Raw genomic sequence first — 20919 nt, forward strand, 5'->3', positions numbered from 1 at the left:
CCCGCCCTTGCAGGTGTAACCCTACACACTTATAATTTTTTACCAGTACAAAGCTTAAACTAAATAGTTTGATCATCTGTTATAAGATCAAGGGTAAAACTCATATGTTTGTTCCTATGTTGACCATCAATGAAGTTTATTCTTTTGAGAATAACTTATATGTTAATATTTAAATTTTGAGAGACTTGCATGACAAAAGGTACAATGTCGTGCACAACAAGACCTATTATGAGTACCTTCATACAAAATAATCAAGTGCAATAATACAAAGATTATAATGACTCATTTGTTAAGGGTCGAGGTTAAATAACAATCATAAAAAAGAAGCTATATAAAAACTTATATGCTCTTTGTTTTATTTACAAGTCAACATTTAATTGAAGAACGCGTTTGAATAAACTTTTGAGATTTGACTTGAGAAAAGAAAAGAACTTTTAAAGAAATAATATTTAAAGAAATTGAAAGAAAAAAATAAGCAAGCAAATAATTTCGTTATACACACTATTTGTTGAAAGATTCAAACACTTGTATTTGTACTTATATTTGTTCATACACTCGCTAGAGTGATATTTGTAAATAGAAAATCAATTATTTGATTGTATTTACTTAAAGGCACAAGTGTTAGCAAATTTTAGAACCTCAAGGGGATACAATTGAGACAATTTCCCCGTGTTTGAAAATTTTAAGATATATGAGTTTGTTAGTCTAGGAGATATATCTTTGTTACATCGTAAATCAATTGGATTATAGTGAAAGTTTATCAAGTCAGACGGAATTAGACATAACTTAAGTTGTGAGGTGGACTAGAGTATATTTATTGTGTCAATCGCTGTTACCTTTCACTTTAACTTTAACATATGTATTTAACTTGTAGTTTCATTTGAAACAAAAAAAAATTAACCGTCAATCCAATTCAAATTACAATTTCTTTTGTTTTTCTCACTTTTGAAATCTTGGAATGAAGGATATGTTTGTGTCCAATCATATTTTTCTATATCATAAACAACTACCTAACTAATATTGAAAGATTCCACCAAACCGTCTAAATTACCCTTCCTTGCATTTTAATTAACACTAAGAATTGCCCCTTATCGTAATTTACTAATTGAATTAATTCCAACCAATGAAAAGAGTCATCTTGTACAAGTGGCATTAAATTTTTTCAAATTCCCTTTTCCCTCTCATTGTCCTCTATATACCCTTTTTCCACACTTTTGTCATTTTCAACACTCTCTCACTATCTCTCTTCGGTTTTCCCTCTTCTCTCTCTAAACCCCACAACATCTAAGAGTCCTTTAGAATGTTTATACTGTTAGATACTGCTGGTATCTATAGACTGTTAAATATCTTTACCCGGTAAACCAATTGACTGTGTATATTACTTTTCCATTAACTTTTCACTTCTATCCCTCTCATTAACTTTTCTTTGAATCTTGCAAATCTAGGGCTAAAAGGGGATACAAAGAGTAAATGAGAGTGACGAAGACAGATTGTGAAATTGAAACCCGAGATCATACGAAATGGAGTAGAAAGGAAGAGAAATTGCTGAGGACAGAGAGAGATTTGTTGGGACAAATACATCCAAGCAATGGTGGTGATGATGTAACAGAGAGATGCATCATTCAGTGTCATCTTCAAAATTGTTAGGTTCTTTTTTATATATTCCCTTTTGGCTAATCTCACCATTTTTTCTCACTTATTCGTATAAGCTTTTGGACAAAATGAAAGCTAAATCGTATGACGAATGTGAATATTAAAGAAATGAGGCATTGTATCTCCATAAAAGGGACTGAGCTTTTTGGGTTTGAAGATGAAGTGCTTATCAACTTCATACACGGTCTTTTGGATGCGAAGGTAATTTAATATTTTTAATTATTTAGGTTATTTGGTAATCTTGGAATTCATGGTGCTTTCTGCATTCTGTATTTGATTTGCTAGATTTGAATATTAGTTTGTTTCTTTATTAATGTTGGTAGAGCTGCAAAGTCTAAAGGATGCTAGTGCAGGGCTACAAGGAGTTACAGGGCTGTCGACTGATAAGCTTTGAATTTGGTGGTTGCCTATGTTTATTTGTTAATATGCTTCAATTTTAATTGACCTCAAATTAGTGTATTTTCTTTTTTGTAACGATAGAATAACTGTCATACCCCAAAATTTTCCCATCTCATTCCTCTTGTTCAAACTCAGATCAAGGTACAATAGCTCAGAGACATCCCTCCTAAACAATGGTTCAAGAAACTAGGGCTTTTGTTGTTCTGAAGAAAATCAATGGATCAAAAGCTCCAAGGCACCTCATTTGGCTTATGATGTTTCAAACTATCTCCATGACAAAATCCAAGTTTCAATTCCAAGGATTGACCACTCAATTGCTCAGAAAGTCAACAGTCGACTGATTTGACCTAAAAGTCAACTATGGTCAAAGTACAGTCAAAAATCCTGATTTTTTGTCAACATCCTTATATTGAAGTATCATTCACCATTTGATCAAGAATTGATCATGGTTCATCAAGGAAAGATCAGAAATCAACAATTCCAAAAGTTTCTAAATTAGGGTTTTCATAGGAGAAAGTCAACTGAACTTTGACCAGTCATAACTCCCACATGGAACATCAGAAATTTTCCATCCAAAGCTAATTTTGAAAGAAATTGAATTCTCTACAATTTTGTCTCTCACATGCCAAGTCCAAAATTGCTTCATTTGAGAGATATGACTTAAAACATTATAGGTCCCTTCTGAAAGTCAACCGAAAGCAGTTTTTTGTCAAAGCCCATATCATCAAGATAAAATCTTCAAATGGAAAAAAGCTTCTAAAGTGTCTTATAGAGGACATCTTGAGGTTTCCAAAAAGTCCTATAACTCCTCCATATCTTAAAAATTTAGGGAGATATGCCTTGTCAAAGTTGGTCGATTTTAAGAGAAAAAATGTGAAACAAAAGGCTTCAAATTGAATTTTCTTGCAAAGGGACCCAAACTTTTTTGGCCCAATCTTGTTCCTTATGATACCCAAGACATCCAACCTAACTCCCACGAATTATTGAGTTTTATTTGATTTTATATGGATTTTTCATTCATTTAAAAGTCATATAATACATATAAATCGAAGGAAAATCAAAGATTTAATTAAAGATATTATATTGGTCAATTTCAATAATCAATTACACCACATAATATGTCAAAAATTAGTGCTAGTAGCAATTGATAAGATTAGATTATAATTTGACATATTAAGGAAGATTTACAAACCAATTTCAATCAAATCCATAATCCTTGATTCAAGAAGATTGAAGCCAATATTGTTAACCTAGTTCCATCCAATATATATAGACATTATTCCCAGATGCTAGGGGACGGATTTTTTTATAAGAATTGCATACAAAAAGAAGCCTACAACGAGTTTATCAAGTGCAAGAAAAATCAAAATCATCTTCATGGTTACAGCCAGATTCAAGGCGTTTTGAGGATTGAATCACATTCTTTGGTGTTCATAAGAGCTACCTGGATCTTTATCAAGGCCAGATACATTCAGAATCCCCCTCATTACCACACGGTTTTGAGATGGGATGTATACGGCCACACAGAAAAATCATTGCCATATCTCTGTGAATCGCGAGGAAGAAGAAGACCTCCCAGGCGCGAAGTCTGTTTTCAAATTGTTCTTATATGTTATATTATTATATTAGGTTTCTTATGCATTCGTTTAACAACGAAAGCGAGCAGCTCCACTGGCAAAGTGATTATGGTGTTCAGCGTGAGGGCCTGGGTTCGAACCTTACCCTCCACGCTATATTTTGGTTATTTGTGTGTTATGACTTGCAGGTAGATCCGGTACACGCTAGACTATGCACGTATCATGCACACTCAGCATCTGGTGGTCAGATCAGTTTCCAGATTCATCCAACGCGCCTCAGGATGCAGGACTCCCATGGTCCTTCAAAAGCCAACTACACCAGATAATAAGCTAAGGATTTTATAATATATTTTTTTAATTTTAATTACATAAAATGTTTCTACTTGCTTATTTTTCTATTTTTCTTTTGTTCATAGTTTTTTTTATTTTTATTTTATTATAATAATAACTTATTAATTATAATAAAATCATAATTAATTTTATCGAAAGTTCGATTAATAATATTGTTATTTTGATTAAATGATTAAATTTAGCCGTTTAATTGTTTTAATTGGGTTAACGTTTTTATTTAATTGATTAAAAATTAAATATTAGGGTTAGAATATTTAATCAAAACCTTATTTCACCGATTTAATTAATTAGGTAGAATACCAATAATTAATTAAATTGATTTTATTTGTTCTATTAATCATAATTAATTCGTGCCCTAATTAGGGTTTACGAAGATCGTGCCTACATTGAAAAAATTTCCTTTTCTTTGTACAATTTTTCAGGGTTAGCACTAGGATTTCCTCCGACTACGAACCATATCAGATCAAAGCTAAGCCCCTGATTCTATTTTTATTCATTTATTTTTTCCTTTTAATTTAATTATTTATTTTTGCCTTTCTGATTTAAAAATTATGGTTTTACTCTTAATTAACTGTCAATGTACTGGCCATACACTCACCCCTTTGTGTTTATTTTTCTTTTTCCAATTTCCAGGGTTAGCCAACCGTCAAAGCTCGATTAGTCGGTAACCCTAAAACCTAATTCATTCTTCTTTCTTGTTTTAAATTATTACTTATGTCAAACCTCCTTGCTCTGGTGGGGTTTTTATTATTGCCTTTTCCCCTTCCCCATGTTTTATCATGTAACTGCTTCGAGGTTGTATTGTTTGGCCTTGAAGGCACTTAAAACTGCATTATATTACTGCGTGGTTAGTAATCCTAGGGAGTGGTAACCTCGAATTGAATTAGAATTGTTAATTTTACAAGATAATTTATTCTGAATTTGATCACGTGATTGTTGCACCCACACACCTTTTATGGTACCCCTCTTGTTGCCTGTTGCCTGTTGCCTTGTGTTTTAATGCAGAATAGCCAAGTCCCTCGAATACGAGGATACCTCAGCAATGTTGCCCTCAGTTCAATCAGATCATAAGTCCCTAATGATGCTGCCTTCGATTCGCTAATATGATCTCGTCCCTCGAAGTTGCATACGAAGTGCTGAGGTATCCTCCGGTTGCCTAAAAGTAAATGGCTATTCTGATCCTTCCCTCAGACTACCTGCCCCTCTATGGCAGGGACAGTCTTATGGCGAACGATGATTCGACGACCCTTCAACCTCCAAATAAAAGGACTTTTCTACCCTCCTATGGTATGGATAGACCTGAAAGGCTAAAAGAACATTTTTCATCTAACCAGGTAATTTGCCCCTAATTGCTTTGCTCTTGTTTAAAATTCTTTTTCTACTCTTTTCTAAAAACTCACAAGGCTACGCTCATTTACGAGCTAAAGTCCTTATTTCTTCTTCTTCTACATTTATGAACTTTTGGTTTCAAAGAGCAAAGCAATTAAGAGCCCATGAAAAACCATGGATGCAAAGGGTTCCTTACACCTTCCCTTTGTATAAATTACCCCCCGAACTCAGTTTTTTTATTTAAAAGGTTTTTCCTGTTCTTTTAGCCTTTTTGTTAATTTGGATAAATAAAAGTCGGTGGCGACTCTCGCTTACCGCGACATTTCGATAAAGTCAGTTCACCGTATTACACTAACAACCTTCATCTGGAGAACATTTGGGTTCACATGTACATTTGATTACTGTCATTCCTTAAAAAAAATAAGTTTATATCAGTCTGTTTCTTTTTCTTAGCTATGAATGTGTAAAAACAGTAAATAGTCAATACATTTCCAACATCAAAGTGTTATCCATCAATGCCATATTTCTCTATATTTTCCTTGTATCTACCTTGGAAGTATCCAAAGTTACTGGATTGATGGCTTCAGTTAGTCATCACAAACATTTCAAAATCTGGATGTGACTTACTTGCACAAGCTGTTGATATAGGTTTACACTTCTTCAGGCAGTTATAGGATGTTTTAATGTTGATTTATGTTAAATTATGGAGGTATTCTTTTTTATAGGTTATATATGTTGAAGCTTGCGAAAGTGGTAGCGTTTTCGAGGGTATAATGCCGAAGGAAATAAATGTTTATGTGACCACTGTGCCCAAAGGACTAGCTGCGAACTCTGAGTTCAAGCACTAATCAATTTTCGCCACCATAAAGAAGATGTTCAACCTTTCGTCTAACTTTTTGACTCATAGAGATGCATGGGTTGGAATGTTCGAGGATGTCGTTGGTGAGTTAACTTTACCCAGAACAGATTGTCCAGATATGAATTCTTCAATAATCATATATACTGAACATGAATTACAACATGAAAAACAAAGATCAAGGGTGAATATCAGTTATCGTCTTGGACTATGCTACTTCTCTACTAAGCTGGCTTTATGTGTGTATTTCAGTGACTTTGCCGGACGTGACGCCTTTAAGGAGCACTGAAGCGAAAGAAAATGGAAGTCTCTCTGAGATTCAGAGTGAGGTTGTTCAGTTGGCAGTTGTTCTAAATGGAGACCACTTCTTGAGCAGTTTCCCGAATGAAATATGTAAGAATATGAATGTGAAGGAATCCCATGATTATGTGACAGGAGCTGTTTCGAGATTCATAAGAGCAAGCAAAGAGGTTATCAAATGAGGGGCTGATGAGTCTGCTATTGTAGATATGAATTGCTTTTAAGGATACTTTTTGCTTTTAAGGATACTGTGAGGTCTTTGCTATGTTTATTTTTTTTTATGACCCTTTTTGTATTTAATTATAGATAATGCGACTTGTGGTAAAAACAACTTATGTTCACTGTAAAGCTGGGTGTGGAAGGAGTACAACAATTGTGATTTGTTATTTGGTAAGCGCTTGATCTTTCTGACTAAAAGTTGTGGCATCAGTTGAAGCTTTGAGGGGCTGATTGATTGCCTTTGTGTTTTACTCCTGTTTGCCTTTGTGTTCTACTCCTGTTTTTCAGGTTGAATACAAGCACATGACTCCTACTCCTGCCCTGGTTTGATTGCTTGAAGAGTATTGTTTAATGTCAGTAACTTTGTATTAATTTAGTAGCATTATTTTAGTATTTTTTTGATTTTCTATGATGCATGGTGTCATACCCCAAAATTTGCCCAACATATTTATTCATATTCCAGTCCATCTTTGAACTTCTAATACCTCAAGTGGATTCCATGGTCTCTCATATGATTCAAAGTACCCTCATGCCAAGTTTCAAGCTCTGATTCACAAGATTGCTCAGCCTACAGTTCAAAAGATCAATAATCGACTGGTTGACCTAAAAGTCAAACTATGGTCAAACCACAGTCAAAACTTCTGATTTTTGGTCAACATCCTCATTATGAAGTATCATTCATCAAGGATTGATCACGATGCATCAAAGAAAACTCCAAAATCATCAAAAACCTAAGTTCCTAAATTAGGGTTTTTAAGGAGAAAGTCAACCTAACTTTGACCAGCCATAACTTTCACATGGAACATCAGAAATTTCCCATCCAAAGCTCATTTTGAGGGAAACTGAATTCTCTATAACTTTGTCTCTCACATGCCAAGTCCAAAAATGCTTCATTTGGAAGATACAAGCCAAAACATTACAGGTCCTTCTAGAAGAATCGCAAAAAGTCACCTTTTTGCAAAGAAGCGTACATGAACATGGAAACTTAAATGAAGATGAAACCAAAAGGAGTGTTTAAAGGACTCTTTGAGCTTTCTAAACAGTATGATAACTCCTTCATACGATAAAAATTGAGAGAGTTATGACTCGTTGAAGTTGACCAATTTCGGAGAAAAGTGCATGAAGCCAATATTGAGTAATCTTGATTATTTTTCAAATGGGCCTCCATGTTTGACTTATCCACGTGATTTAGAGCCCATAAGGAGTCCATTGGCCAAATATTATTATTTTTGTGTTATTATTTTATTTTATATGAGATTTTATTCATTAAAATCCAAATAAAATCAAATATGATCATAAAATAATTATATGAGAGATAGATCAAACTTTTTTCTTGATTTAATCAGATCATATCTCATCCAATGGCCATGATCAAAAGCAAAATGTGCATGAAATAGAAGTGAACCTAAAATAGAAAGAATGGGTACAAAATCATAACATATTTTCTTCCAATCAAATCTTTGATTCTTTCTCAAACTAAAAACCCTAATAGGCTCCTCTATATATACTTGAATCATTCATATGCATGGACACGAAAAAAACAGCCAGGGAGACTAGGGTTTTGTGTTCAAAAATTGCACATAAACTTGTACTCTCGAATTCTTGTATTGCAGCCAGTTTCATCGCTTCCAATTCATTCCATTATATTCCTAAGGTGAAAAAAAGTAAGGTTGGGTCAAAGACCAGGCTTGGTAACGTTTGAATCACTCATCCCAAACTTGACATATTCATGCATATCTTCGAATTCTTATAACTCATATTTCATCATGATTTCATGCAATCTAATCATTTATTTGATATCCTGACGTCATTTAGAGAAGGATAGAGTTTACTTTGCGAAGCTTTGACGTCTAAAACGCAGATTGCCATGGTTAGGGCATGAGAGAAGAAAGCTCTCATTTTCATGGAAGCACTGGGTTTCAGTCCAAATAAATGCCACCATGGAACTCGTAATGTGTTTTTAGTGAGATCTGGGTTACTTGTTGTCTTGTTTGATCTTTGTTTTGCAGGAACCAAACTGTTGCATGGACTAGTTAAAAACCTACGGAAAATCCGCAGGTAAATCCATAGCTATGGCTGCAAGAAAATCCGCAGGTCAAGAGGAAAGAGATGATGAACAGTTCCCAGGGCCCATTCACTTGTACGCGTGGCGCTGGAAAATTTCCGCATTGGCTAGTCAAAAATTCAAATCCTCTCTCTCCAATTTGGTTGGTCATACGCGCGATGCAGGGGGCCTACTGTTGACTTATCTTTGAAATTCTGGTTTCATTATTTGTTTTATATTTATTAATTATGGATGGATATATTGATTGAATAAATATGTAGCACAAACGGCCAGCTGGGAAAGCTTTCTTCATGCAGAACCTGGGTTCGAATCCCACCCAGGCGAATTATTTTTAACAAGAATTTGCTGCCAGATTAGATGCAGCGCACTCACATAAAGCCTACGCTGCACCTTCAATCACCACCATCAAATCATCTCATCTTCAAATCCAACGCATGGGGAGGCGCAGGAGCACCATATACTCTCCAGATCTCATCACACATAATCATAGCTAAGTTTTTTTTAATTCCTTTTTTTTTAAATTTTAATTACATAAACAATTTATTTATGTTTCTTTTCTGTTTTTTATTATGACTCTTTTTTATTTTTTATCTTTTATTTCAGTAAATTGTTTTTTATAATAGAATTATAACTATTGATTATTTAATCGAAAATCCGATTTTTCTTATTACATTAAAAATAATCATTTTTTTTTGTTTTTTTAATGATTGTTTTAGGGTAATAATTTAATGTTTAAAACCCTGATTTTTATTTTAATTATTTCTTTCCATCATGATCACTACTGCTCACTACTGCTATGGGTAGCTGTTATCCATTAAAGTAGCCTTATAAACCTCTAGGTCACAATAAGTTTTCTTAAATAAACTTGTTAGGTTTAGGGGTAGGGTTTGTAAATCTTTTTAGGGTTTGTAGATCATTCATACACTAAAATTTTTTTTTCTTTCTCTTTTGTGCAATTTTTTTTTCAGGGTTACCCCAGTATCCTCCGACTACGCGCCATATCAATCAAAAAGCTAAGTTTTGATTCCCTTTTTATTTAAATATCATTTTATTTTTAATCTTTGCCTTGTAGGTTCAATTAGGTTTTACTTTATCTGTTAATGAATTCCTCCTACACTCACTGTTCCTCTTATTATTGTCCATTTAATTCTCAGATAATCAGAGTCAATCAAGGGTTCGAGGACGATCAAGGCATTCAAGAATTTTATATTAATTATTATGCCATATTTTCTTTTGCATTTTAATTTCCCCGTCCCCGCAGGTGTTTATTGTAATAGCGTAGGATTTTTCTTTTCCTGCCTTTAATTTCTGCAATTTTAAACTGCGTGGTTAGTAATCTTAGGGAGTGCAAGCCTTTAACAGAATTAGGATAACTAATTATAAGATAAATATCTGAATTAACCACTTGATTGTGCCACACACACCTCTAGGGTAATCCCTTTTGTTGCCTTATATTGTTGCCTTAAATTGTTGCCTGTTGCCTCTAAGTGTACTGAGTAGTCAAGTCCCTCGATTCCGAGGATACCTGAAGCAATGTTGCCTTCAAAGTTATTGAAACTCCCTCGATGTTGCCTCGGTAAAGGATTTGTCCCTATTGCTAAGGTATCCTCGCATGATGCCTAAAGATATTAAATGACTATTATATCCTCCCCTTAGACTACCTGCCCTCTTTATGGCATGGGACAGTCTTATGGTGAATGATTATTCTCGATGACCCTTCACATCCAATTGAAAGGCTTCCTGCCCTCTCATGGTATGGATAGATCCTTTCGCCCGAAAGACTAAAAGAACAACCTTTCTAACTTAGGGTAGTTGCTATTAATTGCTTGCTCTAAATTCAAAACTCTTTTCCCACTCTTTTCAAAATCAAATTCAAAAAGACTACGCTTATTTACAAGCTAAAGTTCTTCTTCAAAGTTTTTACTTTTCACACCTCCTTTTCAAACATTTCAAACAAAGTGAGCTAAGCAATTAAGAGCCCATGGATAACCATGGATACAAAGGGTGCCTTACACCTTCCCTTTGTATAACTTACCCCCCGAACTCAAAATCTTTTCAAAGGGTCTTTCCTGTTCTTTTAGCCTTTCCTAATTGGATAAAATAAAAGTCGGTGGCGACTCTTGCTTACCGCAACATTTCAATAAAGTCAGTTCACCGTATTACACATGGCCTTTAGGAAACTAATGATATGCAACTTCATTTTTTGGCATATCACCTACTTGTTTGAAGATTATTCCACGTATCATTCTCTTTTGAAGATGGCATTAAGAAACAACTCTACAACATGTCATCTTATTTTGTAATGAAGATACAATTAATTTGGAATACTTGCTATATTAATTATAATGAATTTATCCGACTTCTATCTGATGTTTTTTTTATTATCCGACTTCTATCTGATGATTTATAAGTTATGTGACCAACTTATGCAACATTTACACATAATCCATTTTATGAGAAATACATCCAAACTTAAAAACCTCTAAATACTTATTCTCATAAAGACCAAACACCTTTTTATGATTTTTTTAATGAATCAACTCCACTTGTGTGCCCTTGACATTCTACAAATTTGTGAGGATTGAGATGTAGCTATGATACTGCGAGATGCTACAATTTTGATTCATTGTGATAGGAAGTTATCCTACCAAAACTATGAAATTAGGGTTTTCTACACTAAAAGGGAATAACACTAAAGGCTAAGAGAATTAAAATAAAAGATAAAGATAAACTTTGATTTCTTTGATTGATTCCTTCAATATCTCATAGAGACTACATATATAATAGTGACAATGGATAATAAACCTAAAAGCCCAATTACAAAAGGATGTTAGAACAAGATTTGTTCTTATCAATTATCTTAGTTTTGATGATAACAATAATATGAATTTTGCTTAAGATAATATGGTACTCTAATCCAATGCAATTTCCCTTTCAGGAAATATATAAAGAGTACGCATAATTCAGCGCTCAGAAGTTGTGTCTCAAATGGTTCAGCATGCAACATCAGAACATGGTCTGGCAAGACATCAGAAGATGGTCGAAGCAGAATCAGAACATGGGTCTATGGAAGCATCAGAAGAACATGAGATCAGAAGCACTGAAGATCAGAAGATGGTATCACGCTCAGAAGCACTTCAAGGTCAGAAGATCAGAAGATGCTATGCACCAAGCTGTTTGACTCTGATGATATTCAAACGTCGTATTCACAAACATCAGATCAGAAGGAAGTACACGTGGCAGACTACGCTGACTGACAAAAGGAACGTTAAAGCTACTAAAGGCTACGACAGTAGACACAGCGTGAACAAGGCTCGAGGTAGTTGACAAAAGCGTATAACATTAAATGCAATGCTGTACGGAACACGCAAAGCATTAAATGCATTCAACGGTCATCTTCTCAACGCCTATAAATATGAAGTTCTGATGAGAAGCAGGGTTAACGATCCTGAACAAAGACAATTCAAATTAACTTGCTGAAACGCTGTTCAAATCAAAACTCAGAATCTTCATCTTCATCAAAGCTCACTACATTGCTGTTGTAATATTTTAGTGAGATTAAGCTTAAACGTTAAGAGAAATATCACAGTTGTGGTTATCGCTTTTAAGAAGCATTTGTAAACTCTTAGAATTACATTAAGTTGTAAGGAACTAGAGTGATCGTGTGATCAGTATACTCTAGGAAGTCTTGGCAGTTGGCTGAGCAGTTTGTAACTAGAGTGATCAGGTTGATCAGAATACTCTAGAGGAAGTCTTAGGAGTGAACTAAGCCTAGAGTGATCGTGTTGATCAGTAGACTCTAGAAAAAGTCTTAGGAGTGAACTAAGCAGTTGTTCCTGGAGTGATCAGTGTGTGATCAGAAGACTCTGGAAGACTTAGTTGCGGACTAAGTGGAAAACCATTGTAATCCGTGCGATTAGTGGATTAAATCCTCAGTTGAGGTAAATCATCTCTGCGGGGGTGGACTGGAGTAGCTTCGTTAACAGCGAACCAGGATAAAAATAATTGTGCAATTTATTTTTATCGTCCAAGATTTAAAGTCACACTTATTCAATCCCCCCCTTTCTAAGTGTTTTTCTATCCTTCAATTGGCATCAGAGCGCCGGTTCTAAGGTGCAAGCACTTAACCGTGTTTAGAAAAGATTCAGGAAGAGAAAAACGCTTCATTTAAAAGATGGTTGATGAAAGTGAAAAGACTACATCTACATCTGGCTCTGCTGAGCAATACAACGGTAACAATGGTTATACTAGACCGCCGGTATTTGATGGTGAAAACTTTGAATACTGGAAAGATAAACTGGAAAGTTACTTTCTGGGTCTAGATGGTGATCTATGGGATCTTCTGATGGATGGTTACAAACATCCAGTAAATGCCAGAGGCGTGAAGCTGTCAAGGCAAGAAATGAATGATGATCAAAAGAAGCTTTTCAGGAATCATCATAAATGTAGAACTGTTTTGCTGAATGCTATCTCTCATGCTGAGTATGAGAAGATATCTAACAGGGAAACGGCCTATGACATATATGAGTCCTTGAAAATGACTCATGAAGGAAATGCTCAAGTCAAGGAGACAAAAGCTCTTGCCTTAATCCAGAAGTATGAAGCCTTCAAGATGGAGGATGATGAAGACATTGAAAAGATGTTTTCGAGATTTCAAACTCTGACAGCTGGATTGAGAGTTCTTGACAAAGGATACACCAAGGCTGATCATGTGAAGAAGATCATCAGAAGCTTACCCAGAAGATGGGGTCCTATGGTGACTGCATTCAAGATTGCAAAGAATCTGAATGAAGTTTCTCTGGAAGAGCTGATAAGTGCCTTGAGAAGCCATGAAATTGAGCTGGACGCAAATGAGCCTCAAAAGAAAGGTAAGTCTATTGCATTAAAATCCAATATCAAGAAATGCACTAACGCTTTTCAGGCTAGAGAAGAAGATCCTGAAGAATCAGAATCTGAAGAAGAAGATGAACTGTCCCTGATCTCCAGAAGGCTAAATCAACTCTGGAAGACCAAGCAAAGGAAGTTCAGAGGCTTCAGAAGTTCAAGGAAATTTGAACGTGGAGAATCTTCTGATGAAAGAAGATTTGACAAGAAGAAGGTCATGTGCTATGAATGCAATGTGCCTGGACACTACAAGAATGAATGTCCAAATCTTCAGAAGGAAAGTCCCAAGAAAAAGTTTCATAAGAAGAAAGGTCTTATGGCAACCTGGGATGAGTCAGAAGATGATTCAGAAGATGAGCAGGCTAACTGTGCGCTGATGGCGACAGAAGATGATGGATCAGAATCTACATCAGAATCAGATTCTGAAGAGGTATTTTCTGAACTTACTAGAGATGAGTTAGTTTCCGGTCTAACTGAACTTCTGGAACTCAAGTCTCAAATTAGTCTCAAATATAAAAAGCTGAAAAAGCAATTTGAATTTGAAACAAAGAAGCTTGAGTTGGAGAATTCTGAATTAAAAGAAAAACTTTTAAAATTATCCAATGATGTTGGATCTCCTTCTGATTCAGAAAAATCCACTCCTAGTCTAAACCATATTCTGAAAGAATATGATTTAAGTTTCAGGAAGTTCTTATCTAGAAGTATTGGCAGAAGTCAGCTAGCTTCTATGATATATGCTGTGTCTGGAAACAAAAGAGTAGGCATTGGTTTTAAGGGTGAAACCCCATACAAACTTGAACCTGTTGATGAAATGAAAATTACATACAAGCCATTGTATGATCAGTTCAAGTATGGCCACTCACATGATATTAGGCACACTTCACATGCTCAAAGTTTTCACATTACACACACTAAGAAGCATGTGACACAACCTAGGAAATATCATGAAACTCACATTAAGAATTATCATGCTGTTCCTCCTATTGCTTATAATGTAAAACCCAAGTTCAATCAGAACTTGAGAAAATCTAACAAGAAAGGACCCAAGAAAATGTGGGTACCTAAGGATAAGATTATTCCTATTGCAGATATCCTTGGCTGCAAGAAGGACAAAGCACAACATGTCATGGTACCTGGACTCTGGATGCTCGCGACACATGACAGGAAGAAGGTCTATGTTCCAAGACCTGGTGCTTAAGTCTGGAGGAGAAGTCAAGTTTGGAGGAGATCAGAAGGGCAAGATAATTGGCTCTGGAACTATAAAGTCTGGTAACTCTCCTTCCATTTCTAATGTACTTCTTGTAGAAGGATTAACACATAACCTCTTATCTATCAGTCAATTAAGTGACAATGGTTATGATATAATCTTCAATCAAGAGTCCTGCAAGGCTGTAAATCAGAAGGATGGCTCAATCCTATTTACAGGCAAAAGGAAGAACAACATTTATAAGACAGATCTGCAAGATCTTATGAGTCAGAAGGTGACTTGTCTTATGACTGTTTCTGAAGAGCAGTGGGTCTGGCACAGAAGATTAGGTCATGCTAGTTTGAGAAAGATTTCTCAGATTAACAAACTGAATCTGGTCAGAGGACTCCCTAATCTGGAATTCCAATCAGATGCTCTTTGTGAAGCATGTCAGAAGGGCAAGTTCTCCAAACCTGCATTCAAGTCTAAGAATGTTGTTTCTACCTCAAGGCCTTTAGAACTCTTGCACATTGATCTGTTTGGACCAGTCAAAACAGCATCTGTCAGAGGAAAGAAATATGGATTAGTCATCGTAGATGATTATAGTCGCTGGACTTGGGTAAAATTCTTGAAACACAAGGATGAGACTCATTCAGTGTTCTTTGATTTCTGCATTCAGATTCAATCTGAAAAAGAGTGTAAAATCATAAAGGTCAGAAGTGATCATGGTGGTGAATTTGAGAACAGATCCTTTGAAGAGTTCTTCAAAGAAAATGGTATTGCCCATGATTTCTCTTGTCCTAGAACTCCACAGCAAAATGGGGTTGTAGAACGAAAGAATAGGACTCTGCAAGAAATGGCCAGAACCATGATCAATGAAACCAATATGGCTAAGCATTTCTGGGCAGAAGCAATAAACACTGCATGTTATATTCAGAATAGAATCTCTATCAGACCTATTCTAAATAAGACTCCCTATGAATTGTGGAAGAATAGAAAGCCCAACATTTCATATTTCCATCCTTTTGGATGTGTATGCTTTATTCTGAACACTAAAGATCATCTTGGTAAGTTTGATTCCAAAGCACAAAAATGTTTCCTTCTTGGATATTCTGAACGCTCAAAAGGCTACAGAGTATACAATACTGAAACATTGGTTGTGGAAGAATCAATCAATATCAGGTTTGATGATAAGCTTGGTTCTGAAAAACCAAAGCAGGTTGATAATTTTGCAGGTTATGATATTGACATATCAGAAGTTGTTGAGCCAAGAAGCAACGCATCAGAAGCAGAGCTTCTCAGAAGCAAGGAATCTGAAGATCAAGTATCAGCTTCTCTGGAGGATCTAAGCATATCTGAAGAACCATCTGTCAGAAGATCATCCAGAGTCATCTCTGGTCATTCAGAAGATGTCATTCTTGGAAAGAAGGATGATCCAATCAGAACAAGAGCATTCCTTAAGAACAATGCAGACTGTCAATTAGGTCTTGTATCTTTGATCGAGCCAACTTCTGTTGATCATGCTCTAGAAGATCCAGACTGGATAATTGCTATGCAAGAAGAACTAAATCAGTTTACAAGGAATGATGTTTGGGATCTTGTTCCTAGACCAGATGGATTCAATATAATTGGTACAAAATGGGTCTTCAGAAACAAGCTTAGTGAGAAAGGTGAAGTGGTAAGGAACAAAGCCAGATTGGTGGCTCAGGGTTATAGTCAGCAAGAAGGGATTGACTATACAGAAACCTTTGCACCAGTGGCCAGGTTAGAATCTATTCGTCTATTAATTTCTTTTGCCACTCAACATAACATCACTCTCTATCAAATGGATGTTAAGAGTGCCTTCTTAAATGGTTATATAGATGAAGAAGTTTATGTCCATCAACCTCCTGGTTTTGAAGACTCTATGTCTCCTAATCATGTTTTTAAACTTAAGAAATCATTGTATGGATTGAAACAGGCTCCCAGAGCTTGGTATGAACGCTTAAGTTCTTTCCTTCTGGATAATGGTTTCACTAGAGGAAAAGTGGACACTACTCTCTTTTGTAAAACCTTTGAAAAGGATATTTTAATTTGTCAAATATATGTGGATGATATTATTTTTGGAACATCTAATGCTACACTTGGAAAGGAGTTTGCTAAGTCTATGCAGGCTGAGTTTGAAATGAGCATGATGGGAGAACTCAAGTATTTCCTTGGAATACAAATAAATCAAACATCAGAAGGAACATATGTTCACCAAACCAAGTATGTGAAGGAACTTCTGAAGAAGTTTAATCTTCTGGACTGCAAAGAAGCCAAAACTCCTATGCATCCAACATGCATCCTAGGTAAGGATGAGGTAAGTAAGAAGGTAGATCAGAAGTTATACAGAGGTATGATTGGATCTCTTCTATATTTGACTGCTTCTAGACCTGACATTCTGTTCAGTGTTTGTTTGTGTGCTAGATTCCAATCAGATCCTAGAGAATCTCATTTAACTGCTGTTAAGAGAATTCTAAGGTATCTGAAAGGTACTACTAATGTTGGCTTAGTTTACAGAAAATCTAAAGAATACAACTTAGTAGGATTCTGCGATGCTGATTATGCTGGAGACAGAATTGAAAGAAAAAGTACTTCAGGAAGTTGCCAATTTCTTGGAAGTCACTTAATCTCCTGGTACAGCAAGAAGCAAGCAACCATTGCTCTATCAACAACAGAAGCAGAATATGTCGCAGCTGCTGGTTGTAGTACACAAATGCTCTGGATGAAGAGTCAGTTAGAAGATTATCAGATATTTGAGAGTAACATTCCTATATTCTGTGATAATACTTCTGCTATATGTTTATCTAAGAATCCTATTCTTCATTCAAAAGCTAAACATATTGAGATAAAACATCATTTCATAAGGGACTATGTTCAGAAGGGTGTTATATCTTTAAACTTTGTTGATACAGACCATCAATGGGCTGATATCTTTACAAAACCCCTGGCTGAAGATAGGTTTAAGTTCATTCTGAAGAACATCAGTATGGATTTATGCCCAGAATGAGAAGATGAGAAGTTCTCATGTATGAGCATCTTCTGAAATGAATGTGGAACATTTTTTTTAATCAGAAGTTCTGATTGAATTCTTTTAGAAATTATGATTCGGTTATTACTAACGTTTCATTGTCTAAGTTGATTCAGAACCTCTTTTAAAGCAAAACAGCTGTTACGTTTTATCTCGGGATGGTAAACCTGTCGTTACTATTCATGGATAAGCGCGCGTGCAGTTGAAGGGACGCCGACCATAGGTAACTGTGCTAGTCACCTCATTTGTCTTTATTATCTCTCCTCACGTCACGTAACATTAAATGCTTTTCATCAGTCGTTTCATTTTATTTCCTTTTAAATACTCTTCAAAATGGTTTTTGGTTTCCTATCTCTCTGTTTTCCTCTTAAAGTTTTCTTTCTCTCTCTCTCTCGTTTTTCTTCTCTTCTCTCAAAACCTAGCGTTCACCCTAAGAGTGTTGTAGCTCCATGACTCAAAGGCGACAGATCTCTGTGCATCTCGGGATGGCTCTTCTAATACCGCTCAAGTCAGACTCTTCTTTGATGTTGTTATCAACTTTCATCCAAAGACAGAAGACCTTCTTGAGTTGTGGGAAGATATGCTCAACTTCTATGTTGAGTTTCTTGACCGAATGTTGTATTTTTTAATTTTTGTAGTCATTTCCTCTTTGGAAATTCTACTTTGTATTTGCTAGGAATGTTTCTCATCTTGTTAAACATAGGAACCTTTTGTAATATCTTTTGATTATCAATGAAAAGTTTCCTTGTGTTTTACATTCCTGTAAATGTTTTCTTTTGTCGTTTTATACATCTGAATCTTTTTAAATATTCTTTTTGATGTTATGACAAAAAGGGGGAGAAGATAAATGATAAATGATTTGATTAAATCTATCAGTTGCTGGGTAAAGGCTCCCACACATTCACTAACAAGAACTGCAAGTTCTATATGGTTTAAGTGTTTTGCAGGTACAGAGAAGTGAAGTGAATCTTCAGAAGCAAACACTAGAAGCAAAACCATAAGAAGCGTTATTCTGTAAAAGGAATAAGCTCTTGGAAACTGAAGCAAGCTGAGTGCTGTCAAGCTTCAGAGATCAGAAGCAAGAAAGAAGAATGAATCAGAAGCACTGATAATAGAATTTGAATATCATTGTCTATCCTGTTCTGACAAAATTCTATTTGCTCTGATACATATAATGTTATGGCTCTGATACATTATTTGCTCTGATACATTATATCAGCCTATATGGCTCTGATACATATAATGTGTTCAAACATACATTTTATGTTCTAACTCGTTCATGCTGACTTTTGTCGTTTAGTTTTTGTTCTGTAACATTTCAGGATGTAGAGATGCTCTGATGATGCTCTGGTACATTCAACAATGTTCTGATACAAATCTAGCATGAAGTGATGTTGTTAGACATTCAAAGTTCTGAAGCTGTCCTGAATGAAAGCAGAAATCAGAAGTTGTGAATGTTCTGAAGATCAAAGAAATTCAAGTTCTGAAGCTGTCCTGAATGGAAGCAGAAGTCAGAAGCTGTGAGTGTTCTAAGGATCTAAAGAAATTCAAGTTCTGAAGCTGTCCAATGGAAGCAGAAGTCAGAAGCTATGAATTCTCTGAAGACAGAAGCTTATATGATCGTCTCTACCGAAATAATCAGGGAAGTCTTTTATTAAAGTTCTTCGAGTATTTATTTCAGGGGGAGATTATTTATCTCAGGGGGAGATTGTTAATCTCAGGGGGAGACATATTCATATGCTTATGCTATAGCTGTGTAATTTGTCTTTTGCTGTCTACTCTTTCTGATCGCAAATTCATATCATTTATATATGTTTTTGTCATCATCAAAAAGGGGGAGATTGTTAGAACAAGATTTGTTCTTATCAATTATCTTAGTTTTGATGATAACAATAATATGAATTTTGCTTAAGATAATATGGTACTCTAATCCAATGCAATTTCCCTTTCAGGAAATATATAAAGAGTACGCATAATTCAGCGCTCAGAAGTTGTGTCTCAAATGGTTCAGCATGCAACATCAGAACATGGTCTGGCAAGACATCAGAAGATGGTCGAAGCAGAATCAGAACATGGGTCTATGGAAGCATCAGAAGAACATGAGATCAGAAGCACTGAAGATCAGAAGATGGTATCACGCTCAGAAGCACTTCAAGGTCAGAAGATCAGAAGATGCTATGCACCAAGCTGTTTGACTCTGATGATATTCAAACGTCGTATTCACAAACATCAGATCAGAAGGAAGTACACGTGGCAGACTACGCTGACTGACAAAAGGAACGTTAAAGCTACTAAAGGCTACGACAGTAGACACAGCGTGAACAAGGCTCGAGGTAGTTGACAAAAGCGTATAACATTAAATGCAATGCTGTACGGAACACGCAAAGCATTAAATGCATTCAACGGTCATCTACTCAACGCCTATAAATATGAAGTTCTGATGAGAAGCAAGGTTAACGATCCTGAACAAAGACAATTCAAATTAACTTGCTGAAACGCTGTTCAAATCAAAACTCAGAATCTTCATCTTCATCAAAGCTCACTACATTGCTGTTGTAATATTTTAGTGAGATTAAGCTTAAACGTTAAGAGAAATATCACAGTTGTGGTTATCGCTTTTAAGAAGCATTTGTAAACTCTTAGAATTACATTAATTTGTAAGGAACTAGAGTGATCGTGTGATCAGTATACTCTAGGAAGTCTTGGCAGTTGGCTGAGCAGTTTGTAACTAGAGTGATCAGGTTGATCAGAATACTTTAGAGGAAGTCTTAGGAGTGAACTAAGCCTAGAGTGATCGTGTTGATCAGTAGACTCTAGAAAAAGTCTTAGGAGTGAACTAAGCAGTTGTTCCTGGAGTGATCAATGTGTGATCAGAAGACTCTGGAAGACTTAGTTGCGGACTAAGTGGAAAACCATTGTAATCCGTGCGATTAGTGGATTAAATCCTCAGTTGAGGTAAATCATCTCTGCGGGGGTGGACTGGAGTAGCTTCGTTAACAGCGAACCAGGATAAAAATAATTGTGCAATTTATTTTTATCGTCCAAGAT

The 20919-nt window shown here is 35.6% G+C and overlaps 1 protein-coding gene across 2 annotated transcripts; it reads left to right on the forward strand.

The window, feature by feature from the left end:
• Positions 1-1524: 1524 nt before the first annotated feature.
• LOC131628399 (vacuolar-processing enzyme alpha-isozyme-like) lies at positions 1525-6196 on the forward strand. 2 transcript variants are annotated; one of them, XR_009291781.1, is made up of 2 exons: positions 1525-1854; positions 1977-2105. XR_009291781.1 is itself a non-coding variant. In XM_058899226.1 (2 exons), the coding sequence occupies exons 1-2, from the start codon at positions 1738-1740 to the stop codon at positions 6155-6157; spliced, it is 240 nt and encodes a 79-aa protein (XP_058755209.1). In that variant the 5' UTR covers positions 1525-1737; the 3' UTR covers positions 6158-6196. The 2 variants fall into 2 exon arrangements, 1 of the variants encoding a protein (XP_058755209.1); XM_058899226.1 differs by lacking the exon at positions 1977-2105 and adding an exon at positions 6035-6196.
• Positions 6197-20919: the final 14723 nt, after the last annotated feature.

This window comes from Vicia villosa, unplaced genomic scaffold (assembly GCF_029867415.1).
Source record: "Vicia villosa cultivar HV-30 ecotype Madison, WI unplaced genomic scaffold, Vvil1.0 ctg.000451F_1_1_3, whole genome shotgun sequence".
NCBI classification, from domain to species: domain Eukaryota; kingdom Viridiplantae; phylum Streptophyta; class Magnoliopsida; order Fabales; family Fabaceae; genus Vicia; species Vicia villosa.